Source organism: Brassica rapa, chromosome A10 (assembly GCF_000309985.2).
Source record: "Brassica rapa cultivar Chiifu-401-42 chromosome A10, CAAS_Brap_v3.01, whole genome shotgun sequence".
Taxonomy (NCBI): domain Eukaryota; kingdom Viridiplantae; phylum Streptophyta; class Magnoliopsida; order Brassicales; family Brassicaceae; genus Brassica; species Brassica rapa.
The window spans coordinates 12,727,566-12,743,434 of NC_024804.2; the positions used below are offsets into that span (position 1 = coordinate 12,727,566).

Sequence of the window (15,869 nt, forward strand, 5' to 3'; positions counted from 1 at the left end):
ACATTATTGGTGGGATGAAGAGAGAGAGGGAGAGAGTCCCTTATTTTGTTTTTTTTTTTTTTTTTTTTTTTTCTTTTGGTCACTAAAGAGTAAGGGACAGCCCTTAATTAAGGGCTTTTCCCTTCTCTTTCTTCCTTGGTCCCCACCCCCTTCCCCTAAGGGATGGCTTAAGGCACTCCCAATAATGTTGCCCTTATGCGCTAGTGGAAATAGAGAAAAAGGGAGTCCATCCGGAGAGAAACACTTTACTGCAGTGTGCGAGATGATGGCGAGCTCAGTGACGCTGCTTCTATGGAGTCTTCTTCTTCTCGGAACTCTAAGCGCGATTCAGGTTCATTTTTCTCACGATCCAGATATTAGATTCCGTCTTAGGAGTTCTCGTGTTGATTTAAAAAAAATAAATGATTCAGAGCTTTTAGGTTAGTTTCCATCATCTCTCTACGATTTGGGTGATTTCTCGTAGGATTCAGGGAACGAGTCGTTATACTTACAGGTGCGAGTTATATAGTGTGTGTTTAGATCTGATTCGGAACAACCATATGTGTAACAGCCCGATCCCCCGGAGTCCGACCGGGGTTATCGAAGGGGCGTTATGGACACGTGTCTACTCATCTAGACAACCCTACGTGTCCCGTTACTGGTCCCGAGAGACGAGCGCATAACCTTCTTTGAAATACCGTCATACCCACATCCCTATACTTCTACTTACAGTCCTGCGCACAGGAAAAATGGAAATGGAGGGGTGAGCAACAAGTTACTCAGTGAAGTGGTTCTAGACCAGCCTGCCCGCATGACACTCTATACTACTCCATGCGGGAACTAGGACTGACTAGCCACTACAATCAGTTAATGCATTTTCATCATTTCCTAATGTTATCTGCAATTTCCACAATCACTTCCATTCATTTCTAACAACCTAGCGATCAATCAATACAATGATCTCACTCATTGCCACACACGTCAAACCCTAGACTTAACCGACTCCTCTTGTCCGCCCGACCCGACCCTATGACACCTTTAACTCCCCGTTACCCGACCATGAGCTAAAACCCTACAATGCACATCCTTTTCAACTTTTCATCTTTTCCTCTTTTCCTCTTTTCCTCTTTTCCTCAGTGGGTAGCCCCCCACTAGGCTTCTACCCCATATTCATGTGGATTCGCCACATCTCCTATGGGTGCTTCCATATTCATGTGGATTCGCCACATCTCCTATGGATACCTAGCGTGGACTACTTACCCCACCTACAAACCTTAGACTCTCTATATGCTTTCCCACCCATGCTTAACCTTAACATCCTTCTTTCATACTTTTACTTATCATTTCACTTCCTTATCGTTTTCACTTAATCCTCCCCATTCCCAATTACTTTCCCTTTTCATTCATACTTGAACTTGGACTAAATCACTAGACGCCACCCGTTATCGGTGTCACACACAATACACATCGCATTCAAGTTCTACTTCAATAACGTTTATAATCATTGCTCATCTATCATCCTAGCATTTGTTCCTCTCTAGCATCCTAACTTCAATCACAACAACACATGGGACAACACAACCAAACATACAAGTATCAACTACCAATCAATCATTACCACGACAATTCAATTCAGTTCATCAAGTCCCATTTATCAGTATGAGGGTTCTTATGCATCATGATTCATTCATCTATCATCCTAGCAATACCATGTCCTATCAACCTAACTCCCAATCAGGGTCTAATCAAGCCTAACTCCAACATAAAGGAGTATACAGAACCATGAAAGAAGGTTGGGTTCGAAACACTCCACCTTAGCCTAGATCTGGATCTGGAAACAAGGATGAAGAGATCTGAACAGATCTGGAACAACTAAACAAGAGAGAGACGAGATCTGGTCACCACCACCACGGCTGCAACCACCACCACCATCACCACATGGCACCGGCGAGGAGGAGGGAGAGAGGAGAGAAAGAGAGGCGTGAGAGAAGAAGAGGGAAGAGGGAAAAGAGAAGCTTGACGGCTAGGGTTTCCAAGTCTCTCTAAATCTCTGCAGAGCTTCGCTCAAGTTTCAGAAAATGAGAGAAAAGAATGGGCTGCATCTCTTTATAAAGGAAAGGGTGAAGGGAACCCTAGGTTTTTTGTGAAATGGGCCGTAGAGAAGCCCATTCTTTTATGAAAATTTTTGGGCCAGGAACCGGGCCGTTACAATTCTCCCCCACTTGAATGGAATTCGTCCCCGAATTCTATATGTCGATACTCCAACTCTAACATCCTGAACCCGAATGGGTAAACAACTCGTCCTTTGAAATCTAATGGTTCATGCAACAGACCAGGTTCCATATTCCTCACGGAGATCCAACGTCCTCTTAATTCCCAAATCGATTCTCCATCAGCGTTCTCATCCCTAGATTGTTTTCATCTCATATGCATTTCCACATCACCACCACTCTTGTCGACGTAATTCTCTGATGGTCATGTACCTCTTCTATCCTTTCGTACAGCAGCTCATCATCAACAATTATATCTGCTAAGCGGTTTCTTGGATCATCTCAGGCTCGAGATTCTGATCTCCCCCACTTTGGTCCTACATAAGGGATTCAACATGGTTGTTCATACAATCCTCATAGGGGATATCCATTTGCTTGAGTCATAGCTAATGTCTTGCATGGATTCAACTAATATCTGATCCATTAACCAACTTCCTCTCTAAGCTCCACACACATGTACATCACATAGGTTGATTGCCATGTCCTTGGCGACCCAACAACAAAAATATATTGTTATCATATTCCATTTCCATTTTGACACATAAAACTCTTGCATCAATCATATACGGCCTCACATCCCACTATTCTCAACTAACAAGTCTTAGTTGCAAAGCTCCATTAAAACCCTCTTGGCAGTTCCTCTTCGAATCCGGATAAATCTGTTTGCTGCCCACTACAATGGCCATTGCGACCGATAAACTTGTCCCATGATCTCTTCCTTCACCGTTGTGTGGTACCCAACCACATCTCCGTTGATTAACTTAGCGAGCACTTCATCTCATGAAACTTAACGAGCTACTCCACACCGAACATATCCTCGTCCTCTGAGTCCTTCGGTCTGGCCATGTTTTCCTTGATGAACGAACCTCCTATCATAGCCCTACTAGTTGTACTGGTTATACTGGTAGTACGCTCCCATCCATTATCACCTAGTGTGGTTCTTCTCGCACTTCCACTCTTGTCACAACGAAACCGCCTTGTGTTAATGACGATGTCGCAAGTTCTCCTTGGGCTCTGAGTATGTGATGCTTGGTTAGCCTATGATCTTCTTACACCAAACAATAGCTCTGCACCCTTTTAGATTAGTTCATGATCCCAGTAATCTTGCACGTTACAACTATTCTTCAGATCGGTTCTCATTTCCTTCAGGAAGCTGTGAATCAGTTCTCGCCCCCCTTAGAGAGTGCCTGACAATCTCCTCAGGGGTTATATCTTTATTGTATTCCCTTACAATCATGTCTCTCGGGCAGATATCCTAGAACTAACCCTCCATTAGATATATGTCATTCTTCGGGAAATACTTTCATTGACCTATGGCCTCAACTTGTTTCACTGCACCTCTAATGTTCCTCTAAACTCATGATATCCGCCACAACCTTCACGCTCTCGGTAGTTACATTAGTCGGGTTTCCATCTCTGGCTTTCCTCCAACCACTCCAACTCATGTGTCTGGCGATGGAACTTCATCAATGGACGTCACCGATGGGGTACCACCTTTCTCTTTATGATGCGCTGAGTCCGAGTGTAGTTCGGGTTCCACCATGCAGGTCCACGATACCCGTAATTGTCACTCTGGTCGATACTGGTTGTCGAAGACATCCTTCAAGTAGACATCCGATCAGAACCATAATAGAAGTATAGATATAGTGGGTGGTTTTGAAATCGTTCATAACTTTCAGAAAAATCACAACTTTCAGAAAAATCAAAACTTTTCACACACTCTTTTCTTTTAGTTAAAACAATTCTCTCTTTTCTTTTTTTTTTTTTTTTTTTTTTTTAAACGTCGGAAATGCCGATCCCTTAGGACAGAACTAAGGGATCTTAACCTGGCTCTGATACCAATTGTAACAGCCCGATCCCCCGGAGTCCGACCGGGGTTATCGAAGGGGCGTTATGGACACGTGTCTACTCATCTAGACAACCCTACGTGTCCCGTTACTGGTCCCGAGAGACGAGCGCATAACCTTCTTTGAAATACCGTCATACCCACATCCCTATACTTCTACTTACAGTCCTGCGCACAGGAAAAATGGAAATGGAGGGGTGAGCAACAAGTTACTCAGTGAAGTGGTTCTAGACCAGCCTGCCCGCATGACACTCTATACTACTCCATGCGGGAACTAGGACTGACTAGCCACTACAATCAGTTAATGCATTTTCATCATTTCCTAATGTTATCTGCAATTTCCACAATCACTTCCATTCATTTCTAACAACCTAGCGATCAATCAATACAATGATCTCACTCATTGCCACACACGTCAAACCCTAGACTTAACCGACTCCTCTTGTCCGCCCGACCCGACCCTATGACACCTTTAACTCCCCGTTACCCGACCATGAGCTAAAACCCTACAATGCACATCCTTTTCAACTTTTCATCTTTTCCTCTTTTCCTCTTTTCCTCTTTTCCTCAGTGGGTAGCCCCCCACTAGGCTTCTACCCCATATTCATGTGGATTCGCCACATCTCCTATGGGTGCTTCCATATTCATGTGGATTCGCCACATCTCCTATGGATACCTAGCGTGGACTACTTACCCCACCTACAAACCTTAGACTCTCTATATGCTTTCCCACCCATGCTTAACCTTAACATCCTTCTTTCATACTTTTACTTATCATTTCACTTCCTTATCGTTTTCACTTAATCCTCCCCATTCCCAATTACTTTCCCTTTTCATTCATACTTGAACTTGGACTAAATCACTAGACGCCACCCGTTATCGGTGTCACACACAATACACATCGCATTCAAGTTCTACTTCAATAACGTTTATAATCATTGCTCATCTATCATCCTAGCATTTGTTCCTCTCTAGCATCCTAACTTCAATCACAACAACACATGGGACAACACAACCAAACATACAAGTATCAACTACCAATCAATCATTACCACGACAATTCAATTCAGTTCATCAAGTCCCATTTATCAGTATGAGGGTTCTTATGCATCATGATTCATTCATCTATCATCCTAGCAATACCATGTCCTATCAACCTAACTCCCAATCAGGGTCTAATCAAGCCTAACTCCAACATAAAGGAGTATACAGAACCATGAAAGAAGGTTGGGTTCGAAACACTCCACCTTAGCCTAGATCTGGATCTGGAAACAAGGATGAAGAGATCTGAACAGATCTGGAACAACTAAACAAGAGAGAGACGAGATCTGGTCACCACCACCACGGCTGCAACCACCACCACCATCACCACATGGCACCGGCGAGGAGGAGGGAGAGAGGAGAGAAAGAGAGGCGTGAGAGAAGAAGAGGGAAGAGGGAAAAGAGAAGCTTGACGGCTAGGGTTTCCAAGTCTCTCTAAATCTCTGCAGAGCTTCGCTCAAGTTTCAGAAAATGAGAGAAAAGAATGGGCTGCATCTCTTTATAAAGGAAAGGGTGAAGGGAACCCTAGGTTTTTTGTGAAATGGGCCGTAGAGAAGCCCATTCTTTTATGAAAATTTTTGGGCCAGGAACCGGGCCGTTACAATATGTTTGTTTCAAGATGGGATTAGATTGAAATGAGATGTAATGGAATAAGAGTGTTTGTATTGATTTCTAGATGTTTGGATTCTATGTTGCTGCAGGCTAAGAAGTCCAAGGAAAACTTAAAGGAGATCACACACAAGGTTTATTTTGATGTTGAGATTGATGGGAAAGAAGCTGGTATGAACCTTGTTCCTGAGTTTTAATTCTTATGATCCATGTTTGTTGCTGCACGTAGTACTTGTGCTCTATGATAGAAGAAGAATACGTAAAACGAAATGCTTTAGCATCTCAGACCGATTGATGATTTTTTTTGTTCAGGTCGTATTGTCATGGGTCTATTTGGAAAGACAGTCCCTAAAACTGCAGGTACCCTTTACACTTGACATGTTCCTTGTGCGATTGATTCTTGTTTGCAAAGCTTATAGCCTATTAATAAGAGGACTAACTTCCTGATTTTTGTTGTTTATGCAGAGAATTTCCGAGCTTTGTGCACAGGTAAGAGAACACAAGATTGCTCATTCTAATCCTATGTCAATCGAATATGCTGTTGTTAACTCTTTTCTCCGCCATGACGTCTTACTATCACAGGGGTGTATAAACCTTGAAAGCTTTGCATAAACTGTATTTTTATTTGTACACAGGGGAGAAAGGAATAGGTAAGAAAGGGAAGGCTCTACATTACAAGGGGAGCTCATTCCATAGAATCATACCAAGCTTTATGCTCCAGGGAGGCGATTTCACCCATGGCAATGGTATGGGAGGAGAGTCTATCTATGGTGAGACGTTTGCTGATGAGAACTTCAAACTCAAGCATACTGGTCCAGGTTAGGGCTTCTTCAGTATTCTTTGTTTGTTTACAAAGCTCTTTGCCTAACTGAGGTTTTTAACATGATCAGTTTTGTTGTGAACAGGGTTTCTATCAATGGCAAACGCCGGCCAAGACACCAACGGATCTCAGTTTTTCATCACAACAGTAACAACAAGCTGGTGAGTACAAAACCACCGGCATTTCAAACACGTGAATGGACATGTTTTTCTTTGCCTTCTCTGATTTGAAAGCTCTCGGGAATTGATACAGGTTGGACGGGAGGCACGTAGTCTTCGGGAAGGTAGTGACGGGAATGGACGTGGTGTACAAAATCGAAGCTGAGGGTAACCAGAGTGGAACTCCTAAGAGTAAAGTTGTGATTGTTGACAGTGGTGAGCTTCCTCTGTAACTCAACACTCATGGAGTTTTATCCATCTGTTCCTCCATTGATGTGAGCTAAAATATAGTGGTTGACGACGTTTGTGTTTAAACGACTATCTTAGCCTATTTTGGAACACTTAAACGACTATCTTAGCCATTTGATAAAGATTCGACCATTCTGGTTTCATTTCAAGTTGTATGATGCTTTTAACTCAAATCTATATTAAATCTGAAGTTGATTTTCTTTTCCGATTTTGACCAGTCCACCACTATGCCTAAACAGTAATTAAAAAGTCAATTTTTAATTCATTTCGGCATGATTTATTTGACTTGATTTAATAAGAAAATTAACAACATGCAAAATAGCAAAAAGGCAAACTTTTATCTCTTTTATTTCTTTCAATTTGACAATTTATCTCAAATTTAAAACGTAACTTGTTAACGAAAACTCTGCATTGGCGGCCATAAAAAAGCGTTTGATGACGCTGGGCATGGCGTTTATACACTAAATAGTAGATAAATTTCCAAAATTCATAAACGTAGAAAGTTTACACAATTCAGAAGAGCGTTGTTAGTGATTAAAAGATTCGTATTTGCAGGAACCAATCATGACCGGTCACACAAGTGACCATTGACCAATATCTTTGGTTGAAGTGGAGACTCCTGAAACCGAGCTGGACTTAGACGCGCATGGAACTCGTCATGATCATTGTTGTGGCTACTTGAGAGATTACATTGCTTCTTCCTCCTCTGTACCTCATCCTTTACTCTCTGCATCACGGAGAAAGACAACAAATAGGAAACGCATAAAAAGACATAGGATACACAGAAAAATCAAGAAAATTATACACACATTCGAATGCAACTTATGCCAGATCAAACTATGACGCTATCTGCGTGATCTTAGACAAATATGTGTAGACTTGACCATATATTCAGATCGAAAACCTATCACATCAAATCAGATCGAGCTTCTAATTAACAACCTCTAGGTTTGATTATATTGAAAGCAAGCTGCAAGATGCAACTGCTACATTACCCTGATCCTAATAGAACTTTTAAAGCATCACCTTGCTATTAGAAACAAGAACTAACCAATCAAGCTTGACACATTATCAGATTCCACTACTGGTTCTATGTTCATGCTATTGGCTTTTCGATCTACATCGTAACAACAGTTCTAATTGATATCGTCATCTCTCACAGCATGCAACTCAATAATACAAAGCCGTAAAACCAAACCTGAAGCATCGTCAAATCGAACTTAGGCTGACCAATGTGCTCAACAGTGACGGAACCAAAGAGGTTCCCTAACAAAGCAGCATCAGGAACATCCAAACCCTCCACAAGACCAACCACCAAACCTCCAAGAAAACTATCTCCAGCGCCCGTAGGATCCACCTGCTTCGCCACGAACGGAGGCACCACCGTCTCATCATCCTTGTCATAAATCCTACACCCTTTTTCACCACTAGTCACCACCACACAACACAAACACCTCATCTCTTCAACATCCATGAACAAAGCTTCGTCAGACGAAGCTTTCAAGAACCCGATCTTACCCATGAGGTGACTAAACCCACTCTCTTTCAAATCAACAAGCTTCACGGCTCCGTCGACAGGATCGAAAACTCTGATCAGAGCTTGTATGTCCACAGCCACCACGTCGCAGATCTCCACCATCTTCTCGAGAGTCTCCGGGAGAATCTCCCCGCCGACGCCGACGGCCATCCCGATGTCGAACCTCGAGTCGGGGATGTCGGAAGGGAGGATCGGGTCGCATGCAGCGACGCGTTTGAGTACCCGATCGGAGTGGCCGATTCCGAGATCGAAATAGGCTTCGAAGACCGTGGTCGCCATCTCCGGAGCCACGATCGGAGGGTGGGCGACGTCGTATTTGAAGTCGCGGCCAACTTTGGAGATTAGGTCGCAGGAGACGGAGGAGGAATCTAGGACGTTGGAGATGAAGGAGGCGGCGCCGCCGAGGGTTTCGGCAACGACGGTGTTGTTTTGGATCAGAACGTCGTGGCAGTAGTTTCCGACGATGAGGACTCGGCGATGAGGTGAGTTAGGTGTTTGCTGCGAGGGAGGAGGAGTGAGAGTCATGATTTGCGGATGACGGAGAGGATCATGGAGAAGGTGAGGTAAAGAAGAAGGTAGTGAAGATTACTAAAGACGACGAAAACGAAGGAGTTTACGAGGGAGAAGGGGAAGAGAGACAAAACAAATGGCTGTTAGCCTATACGTAGCGTCTCGAGACTCGTTCCTCTCTTTGTGTCTTAAGATTATGTGTCGCGACGAAGATGACGCGCGCCATCCTCCCTCATTCACCTCCCTTTTCTCTCTTATTTAATTTGTTTTTAATCTCTTCATAAAGAATCTATACCAATAAAGTTACATACGTAAACGATTTGTATTGAAACAAAAGCCGTCCCATACTAGAACAAGATTCTAAAGGGGATGTGGAACTTTTTTGATGGTGTGATTTTGTTGTCGGGGAATAAAAGAATAACTAAACAGAGACGAAACAAGGCATTTATTCATGTGAGTGAATGAAAATATAGTTTAGAGATGATTACAGAAGCGGGTCAAAGTAAGGCCGTTTATTTATCAGCCATGGGACATTTTGTTATAAAATCCCAAGAGTAGGGAGGGAGGACTAGTCAGAACGAATACCACCCATGAAGCTACTCGGATCTGGACAGTTACCCGTGAACTGAGCTTGTGAAAAGTCGAATCCTGGGTTCTGCAAACATAGACACAGCAAAAAAAAAGAAAATTGATCCAAAGAGAAAAGGGAAAGCATACTTAAGTTCAATATACTAAATATATAGAAGCCATGGATACAAGTAGAACATAAACAATAGGGCACACATATATTCAGTCTCTAGCCTATGTTCATTTGCTCATTGTGTTTTCAAACCGCTAAGAATCCGATTGGACAAAGAGTAAGCAATTTCATCAAAATAGTAAGACAGCCACCATAGGTTACCCTATCACCAGTTCTATGCCGACTCTTTACCCATGAACATAAGAGATTCACAGAGACTCGAGAAACAAAAATTAAAAAGGAGCTTTAACAAAGGAAACAATTAATGTGATTAGACCTTACACAACCAAATCAGATCATCTTTGGCAGCGTAATTATATTTTTGACCAAGATGGCTTTCAATAAGAAAAAAAAAAATGCAAAAGCAAGAAGAGTGTTTGCTATAGCTAACCTCTTCTTGAAACCTCTGCAGCATGAGCCGCTTCTGCTCTAGATCAGTGGCGTAAGGATCCAACTGACCCTGTCCAAGAATCGGCGATGCCCATGTCTGCCCTTTCTCCCTCTTCTGCAGGGTAATGTGCATTATATCATCCTCTGCCATACCAACACACAAAATATCAGATTAGGCTAACAGTGACAAACTATGAACCGTAAAACTAAAAAAACTATGCCGGTAACTTGAAGATGTTGATAATAATAACCCGAAACATACTGTAAATCATGAAATGAAAAATAAGATGGACAGAGAGTGCATAGAAACAGATCATTTATACTCTTAGAACGCTGCAACCGATAGCTTCATACTCAAGATCAAAACATGCTAGTTCTACAACAGTCCATCACCCATCGTATACTCTCAAATGTTTCTAATCTCAAACTCTATCTACCATTCATACCAAAACCAGCTCACATTTTCGGGTTCAACTTATCATCTCCAGAAGTGAAACGGGGCTCAAAGCTAAAGAAACGCCTAATACAGATACGCAAGAAGAAGAAGAAACAATGGAGTACCTAGTGTCCAGAACGAGCAATCCGTCTTCACAGGAGCACTAAGATCGTGCTAGAAAAAATTAACAAACTTCAGTCAACTGTATCGAGAAACGAAGCCAAACTGTGTAAAGACAGAGAAAGAAACTGACATTGAGATAAGGAGGGTTGCCTTTGATGCCAACTTCGAGATGTTTCGACTGGATTTTGCAGTGGAATGCCTTTGAATGAACATTGGGCGGCAAAGTTATGTACAAGTTCACTTCTTCAAGGGTTTGATCCCACTCAAACACCTTTTGCCCTATTACATCGGAATCAATCAAATCTCGTAAAGTTAAAACCAGACTGCGATAACAGAGAAACAGAGACGAAAGAATTAGAGAAAAACCGTTATGAACGAAATCATGTCGCTTCTCCGGTGCGAGCTTCTCCGCCATATCTAGGGGTTTGTTTACTTCTCCGTTAATCGATCTCCGTCGGACGAAACTGGAAAAGATTTGATTCGTTCTTTTATTTTAACTTTTTAAGACACAACACAACTAGTTTGTGTCCGTGGGGGATATCTCTGTAAGCCAATTATAATTAAGCCCAAACATCAGCTCACTAAAATAAGCCCATCACTGTCCTTGTTGACCACCAAAAAAAAATAATACATTTGCAAGTGCTTTTTCTTCTTAAGATGAGAAACTGGTTGATTAATCAATGAAATATTCAAATCACATCATAAACCTAAACTGGAGCTGCTATTCTTTAAAATTAAATTAAAATGTCGAAATGTTTTTTCTTAAAGATCAGAAATTGGTTGATTCAATGCATAAAATGAGGGGAGGAAGACACAAACTTGAAAGAAGAGTAATGTGTAGGTCTACCATAAAACATGGTCCATTATAAGATTTGGAGAGAGCCAAGTGTGTGTGGTTTTTAGCTTTTCAATGCCTTTGGGGCCAGAGATACACTGTACCCATCTCCCGCCTTTCAGTCACTCCAACGCAGATCAGACAATTATTGTCAGTTTCACGGAACAAGATTGACGTATATACGTGATCAAAGGTTCTGATTAATATTCTCCGAATAAACATAACAGCAGCAAGAAAATTGTACTATTCCAATTTCTTTTTTGAGAAAACTATTCCAAAATTGTTATGAGTGACACGTTTTATAATATCGTAATTCATGTTCCTCCATTTCGTCATTCCGGAAATTTAATTTTACAGTTCCATAATTTTTAAAGTATTTTTTAAGAAAATTAACTTGGGATTTATGTTCCTGCGTTTCTTCATTTTGGAGGTTTATTTTATACAAGAAATTCAGAGAATCTCCCAATTCTATAATGAAATTACGTTTGGCACTTCATTGATTCCACCATACTATTGTGCATTTCTTTTGCTTGCTTATTTTACGCTTCCATTGTTCTACAATATTGCTTATCAAAACCAAACATTCATAGAATAGTCAATTTGTTTCATTTTATGGGATTCGATATATACATGCTTGTCCCCTGCATAAATCTATTGGCAGTTAGATCTCAGATTGATTTGGACTATAGTACATATGACTTCGGGTTATGAAAAAAATATCACGAGTGTAACTAGTTTATTGAATAAGTACTTGTGGATTAATATTCTGTTTGACCGGTAAGACTGTTAACTAAAATAAAACAGACCCACTTGAAGCGTTAAAATTTAAAATTCTGGCCGGCAACGTATACAGCCACGGTCATATTCTGCCTCTCGCAATCTTGACCGTCCGTTTAACCAGTAGACAGAATGCTGTACACGATGTTCATTTAAAAATTATATAGAAAACACGTTACAACCACAAATTAAATTGATATATAAAGTTACAAAATAGATGTTAAGTATTCGTGTTAAAAATACAAATAGATCAATATAATTTGTGGGTGCGTAACGTGTTATTAGATGTTCTTAGCACTTAAAGAGAAACAGTGTTTTTAGTACAAATACACATTAAAATTTGAAACTACTATATAAAGTTTAGGGGTCTGAGACTATTTAGTTGTCAAAATTATTTTGTAAAGTTATATTGCAAGCAATGGTACAGAAGTACACAGTTAACTTAATAATGAATGGGGTTTTTAACTCCACATTTTCGTAATTTATACACAAATAAAAAAGGAAAACCAAAGAAAAAACAAATGTAACATGAACACTGTTGACTTCAGTTTTTTTTTTTTTTTTTCCCGTCTGATAATATTAATTCAAAAGAAGAACAACTTATAAGGTTTGATACATCAGCTGATTCACAGCAACTAGAGCCCATGAACAGGCACCTTAAACCCACACCAGAGTAGCTTAAACGAACAAATACAACTTCACAAACTAACTTAAGAAAATTCGATGGAACTCACAATGAACCTAGCACACCAAGCTTGCATCAACCCAACAACTTCAGGTGCATCTGAACGGGATTTATCGTTGTCGCTCACGGCCCACCGAACGATAACCTCAACCTCTGACGACACCAAACTGAGAGCACTCCTCTCCACACCAACGAACCCAGACTTTATAACCCGGCAAGATCGAACCACTCTAGGGTCTCCTCCTCTTCCGGATACGGCAGCAGCGACGCACTTCATGCGACCAAACTAAACCTCGATAAAAGCCTTACACTGAACTCTCCATTCACATAAGAACTGGAGAAACAGAGGTCAATCCGCCAAAACTTCACCGACAACTAAAGGATGCCAGCAGCAAGACAGGAAACCGTTCCCAATAGCACCATAACTCAAAAACATTACAAGCTTAGAAACCAAGAGACCATTGGTAGAGCCATGATTTTTCCAAAACGATAAGGATAAAATCCCAAGACTAATCAACTACAGCAACCTCCATAAAATAAAGGAGAGATTTAGATAAGAAAAACTTGAAAAGAACCTGAAAACTATGGAGGATTGGATCTAGATCTGGATCAAAACATATGTAATTAAAACCAGCCAAAGCCATGACTGCATATACGACATTCAGAAACGGCTTCAGCATACAACGGACCCAAGGTAGATGTGACAAACCACTCTAAGCCGCAAGCTCTCAAGCTCCTCAACCACCATATCTCCATCAAACAGAAAACTAAAAAGTGCAGAACAAAGAACGAGAGAATCCACTACAGATCTGACCGGCGGTGGCGCTAACAGAGCCGCCACGCGCCGGTCACCGGAGCTGCTACTGGTCTGAAGGTAAAGGAGGCGGAGCGCAGATATTGCAAGGAGAGAGAAGTTACGCTTCTACTTGTATTCACTGTTGACTTCAGTTTATATATACTAAAAATTTATGCATTGTTATGCTAAATGATAGCTGTGTACACAGCAAGTTGATTGAATATTCTAACATAGCCTAAACAGGTAGGCATCGAGTCTTGAAACTCTACGATAACCCGTTGAATCAACCAAGTTGCTTTGGTCTAGTGGTATAGGAGCTCCAGCTGGAGTGCCCGCCCCTGGGTTCGAACCTTGGCCACTGCGGAATTTACATATGGGTTGCAGCATCCGAGACCGAAGACCGTTACACGGTGAGCCACATGGTGACGCCTTGGCAGCGTTCTTGCTCACTTCGGTCTCTAGTCTGGACCACTTCGGTGGGATCAAGATACTCGGTTAGCAAAAAAAAAAAAAAAAAAAAAAACAAACAGTGGAATCGTGAATCACGCTTGCTCTTCTCTTTTAAGTTACTAGTAAATCTTCAGTGCTATAAATATACAACATCCATTAAAGGTCCATCTTATTCAAACTCCAGAACTCTTTGATCAATACGTACATACAATGGGGTCTGAAAATGGCAGCGTCACAAATACAAACGACGACGAGAACGTGGCCTTGATCTTCGGCGTCACGGGGCTCGTGGGCCGAGAGATTGTGAAGACGCTAGCAATGTCGAACAAACCCAGATGGAGAATCTACGGCGTTGCACGAAATCCCGAGATCAGTTCCATGACGAAGATGTACAGTTTCATCTCCTGCGATTTGCTTAACGCATCTGAGACCAAACAGAAACTGTCTCCATTACAAGACATCGTGAGTCACGTGTTCTGGGTCACGTGGTCAGGCGAGTATCCACTGGACAGCGATGAGTGCTGCGACCAGAACAGAACGATGCTGGCAAACGCTTTGGACGCGATTCTCCCAAACGCCAAGAGGTTAAAGCATTTCTCGCTCCAAACGGGGATGAAGCATTACGTGTCTCTCGTCGGAGAGACTCTGTCTCGTGGTGGAGAAGGTTCAAGTGTGTGTTATTACAGCGAGGAGTGTCCGAGGAAGAGCTCTGGGAAGAATTTCTATTACGTTTTGGAGGATCTGCTGAAGGAGAAGATCTCTGGAGTTTCAGTTGTTTGGTCGGTTCAACGACCCGGTTTGCTAATGGGAAGCTCTACAAGGACTCTGTACAACTTCATGGGAAGTCTTTGTGTTTATGGAGCCATGTGTAAGTATTTGAATCTTCCTTTTGTGTTTGGAGGGACAAGAGAATGCTGGGAGGAGTGTTACATTGATGGGTCTGATTCAAATTTAGTCGCAGAACAGCATATTTTCGCTGCGACTAGTGGGAGAGTACGTGAAAATGGTGAGGCCTTTAATGCCATAAACGGGGTAGGGTTCACGTGGAAAGAGATTTGGCCTCAAATCGGGAGGAAACTTGGGGTGCAAGTCAATGAAACGAAGATGTTTGATGAGGGTTTCTGGTTTGAGAGAGAGATGGGTGAGAGAAAGTATGTGTGGGATGAGATTCTGGTGAAGGAGAAGCTTGTCCAGACAAAGATTGAGGATTTGGCCAATTGGGTTTTCATGGATGTGCTATTTAGATGTCCTTTCAAGCTGCTTGGAAGCAGAGATAAAGTTGATAAGTTTGGGTTTAAGAGGAAATATAGAACCCTGGATTCGATTTTGTATTGGATTGATGTAATGAGAGAAGAAAAGCTCATTCCTTAGTAAGACAAGTGGTTTGTGTTTGGTGCTTTAGGAACATTTGGTTTCCAAAAAGTTAGTTTTGATTAGCATTGTAAATCATGGTATGTATTTGATCTTTAATCTTCCCTAAGTCTTGTTTGTATTAGCAACATATGTATTATATATGTAATGTGTGAGTTTTTAAATGAATTGTCCACAAACCCTTCTGAGCGCTAAATCACTTAACCAAAAATCATAATTGGCTGGAATTATTTCAAATGTGAAAGCAT

The 15,869-nt window shown here is 41.6% G+C and overlaps 4 protein-coding genes across 5 annotated transcripts; 2 read left to right on the forward strand and 2 right to left on the reverse strand.

The window, feature by feature from the left end:
* Nucleotides 1-122: 122 nt before the first annotated feature.
* LOC103845303 (peptidyl-prolyl cis-trans isomerase CYP20-1) lies at nucleotides 123-7,174 on the forward strand. Of its 2 annotated transcripts, none has more exons than XM_009122138.3 (7): nucleotides 123-331; nucleotides 5,838-5,916; nucleotides 6,058-6,105; nucleotides 6,211-6,234; nucleotides 6,381-6,563; nucleotides 6,651-6,726; nucleotides 6,818-7,174. In XM_009122138.3, exons 1-7 carry the CDS (start codon nucleotides 185-187, stop codon nucleotides 6,954-6,956), a joined length of 696 nt encoding a protein of 231 aa, XP_009120386.2. In that variant the 5' UTR covers nucleotides 123-184; the 3' UTR covers nucleotides 6,957-7,174. The 2 variants fall into 2 exon arrangements, with proteins under 2 accessions (XP_009120386.2, XP_033137349.1); XM_033281458.1 differs by having other exon boundaries at nucleotides 131-331; nucleotides 6,211-6,289; nucleotides 6,339-6,563; nucleotides 6,818-7,121.
* A 117-nt stretch (nucleotides 7,175-7,291) lies between these two features.
* LOC103845304 (inositol 3-kinase) lies at nucleotides 7,292-9,267 on the reverse strand. The gene is made up of 2 exons (XM_009122140.3): nucleotides 8,171-9,267; nucleotides 7,292-7,699 (listed from the first exon to the last, which is right to left on the reverse strand). Exons 1-2 carry the CDS (start codon nucleotides 9,032-9,034, stop codon nucleotides 7,535-7,537), a joined length of 1,029 nt encoding a protein of 342 aa, XP_009120388.1. The 5' UTR covers nucleotides 9,035-9,267; the 3' UTR covers nucleotides 7,292-7,534.
* A 174-nt stretch (nucleotides 9,268-9,441) lies between these two features.
* Nucleotides 9,442-11,316, reverse strand: LOC103845305 (nudC domain-containing protein 2). Its single transcript, XM_009122141.3, has 5 exons — nucleotides 11,074-11,316; nucleotides 10,838-10,986; nucleotides 10,710-10,758; nucleotides 10,150-10,292; nucleotides 9,442-9,674 (listed from the first exon to the last, which is right to left on the reverse strand). Exons 1-5 carry the CDS (start codon nucleotides 11,120-11,122, stop codon nucleotides 9,588-9,590), a joined length of 477 nt encoding a protein of 158 aa, XP_009120389.1. The 5' UTR covers nucleotides 11,123-11,316; the 3' UTR covers nucleotides 9,442-9,587.
* A 1,534-nt stretch (nucleotides 11,317-12,850) lies between these two features.
* LOC103845306 (iridoid synthase CYC2) lies at nucleotides 12,851-15,802 on the forward strand. Its single transcript, XM_009122142.2, has one exon. It carries the CDS (start codon nucleotides 14,461-14,463, stop codon nucleotides 15,619-15,621), a length of 1,161 nt encoding a protein of 386 aa, XP_009120390.1. The 5' UTR covers nucleotides 12,851-14,460; the 3' UTR covers nucleotides 15,622-15,802.
* The last annotated feature ends 67 nt before the right edge of the window (nucleotides 15,803-15,869 follow it).

Excerpts from the sequence above, each read along its gene's own strand:
- LOC103845303 (XM_009122138.3), top strand. The coding sequence starts at position 185 with ATGTTGCCCTTATGCGCTAGTGGAAATAGAGAAAAAGGGAGTCCATCC. Across the intron at positions 332-5,837 it reads GAACTCTAAGCGCGATTCAG|GCTAAGAAGTCCAAGGAAAA; the intron begins GTTCATTTTTCT and ends ATGTTGCTGCAG. Across the intron at positions 5,917-6,057 it reads GATTGATGGGAAAGAAGCTG|GTCGTATTGTCATGGGTCTA; the intron begins GTATGAACCTTG and ends TTTTTTGTTCAG.
- LOC103845304 (XM_009122140.3), bottom strand. The coding sequence starts at position 9,034 with ATGACTCTCACTCCTCCTCCCTCGCAGCAAACACCTAACTCACCTCAT. Across the intron at positions 7,700-8,170 it reads TCGATTTGACGATGCTTCAG|AGAGTAAAGGATGAGGTACA; the intron begins GTTTGGTTTTAC and ends TCCGTGATGCAG.
- LOC103845305 (XM_009122141.3), bottom strand. The coding sequence starts at position 11,122 with ATGGCGGAGAAGCTCGCACCGGAGAAGCGACATGATTTCGTTCATAAC. Across the intron at positions 10,987-11,073 it reads ACATGATTTCGTTCATAACG|GGCAAAAGGTGTTTGAGTGG; the intron begins GTTTTTCTCTAA and ends CCGATGTAATAG. Across the intron at positions 10,293-10,709 it reads TTGCTCGTTCTGGACACTAG|AGGATGATATAATGCACATT; the intron begins GTACTCCATTGT and ends TTGGTATGGCAG.
- LOC103845306 (XM_009122142.2), top strand. The coding sequence starts at position 14,461 with ATGGGGTCTGAAAATGGCAGCGTCACAAATACAAACGACGACGAGAAC.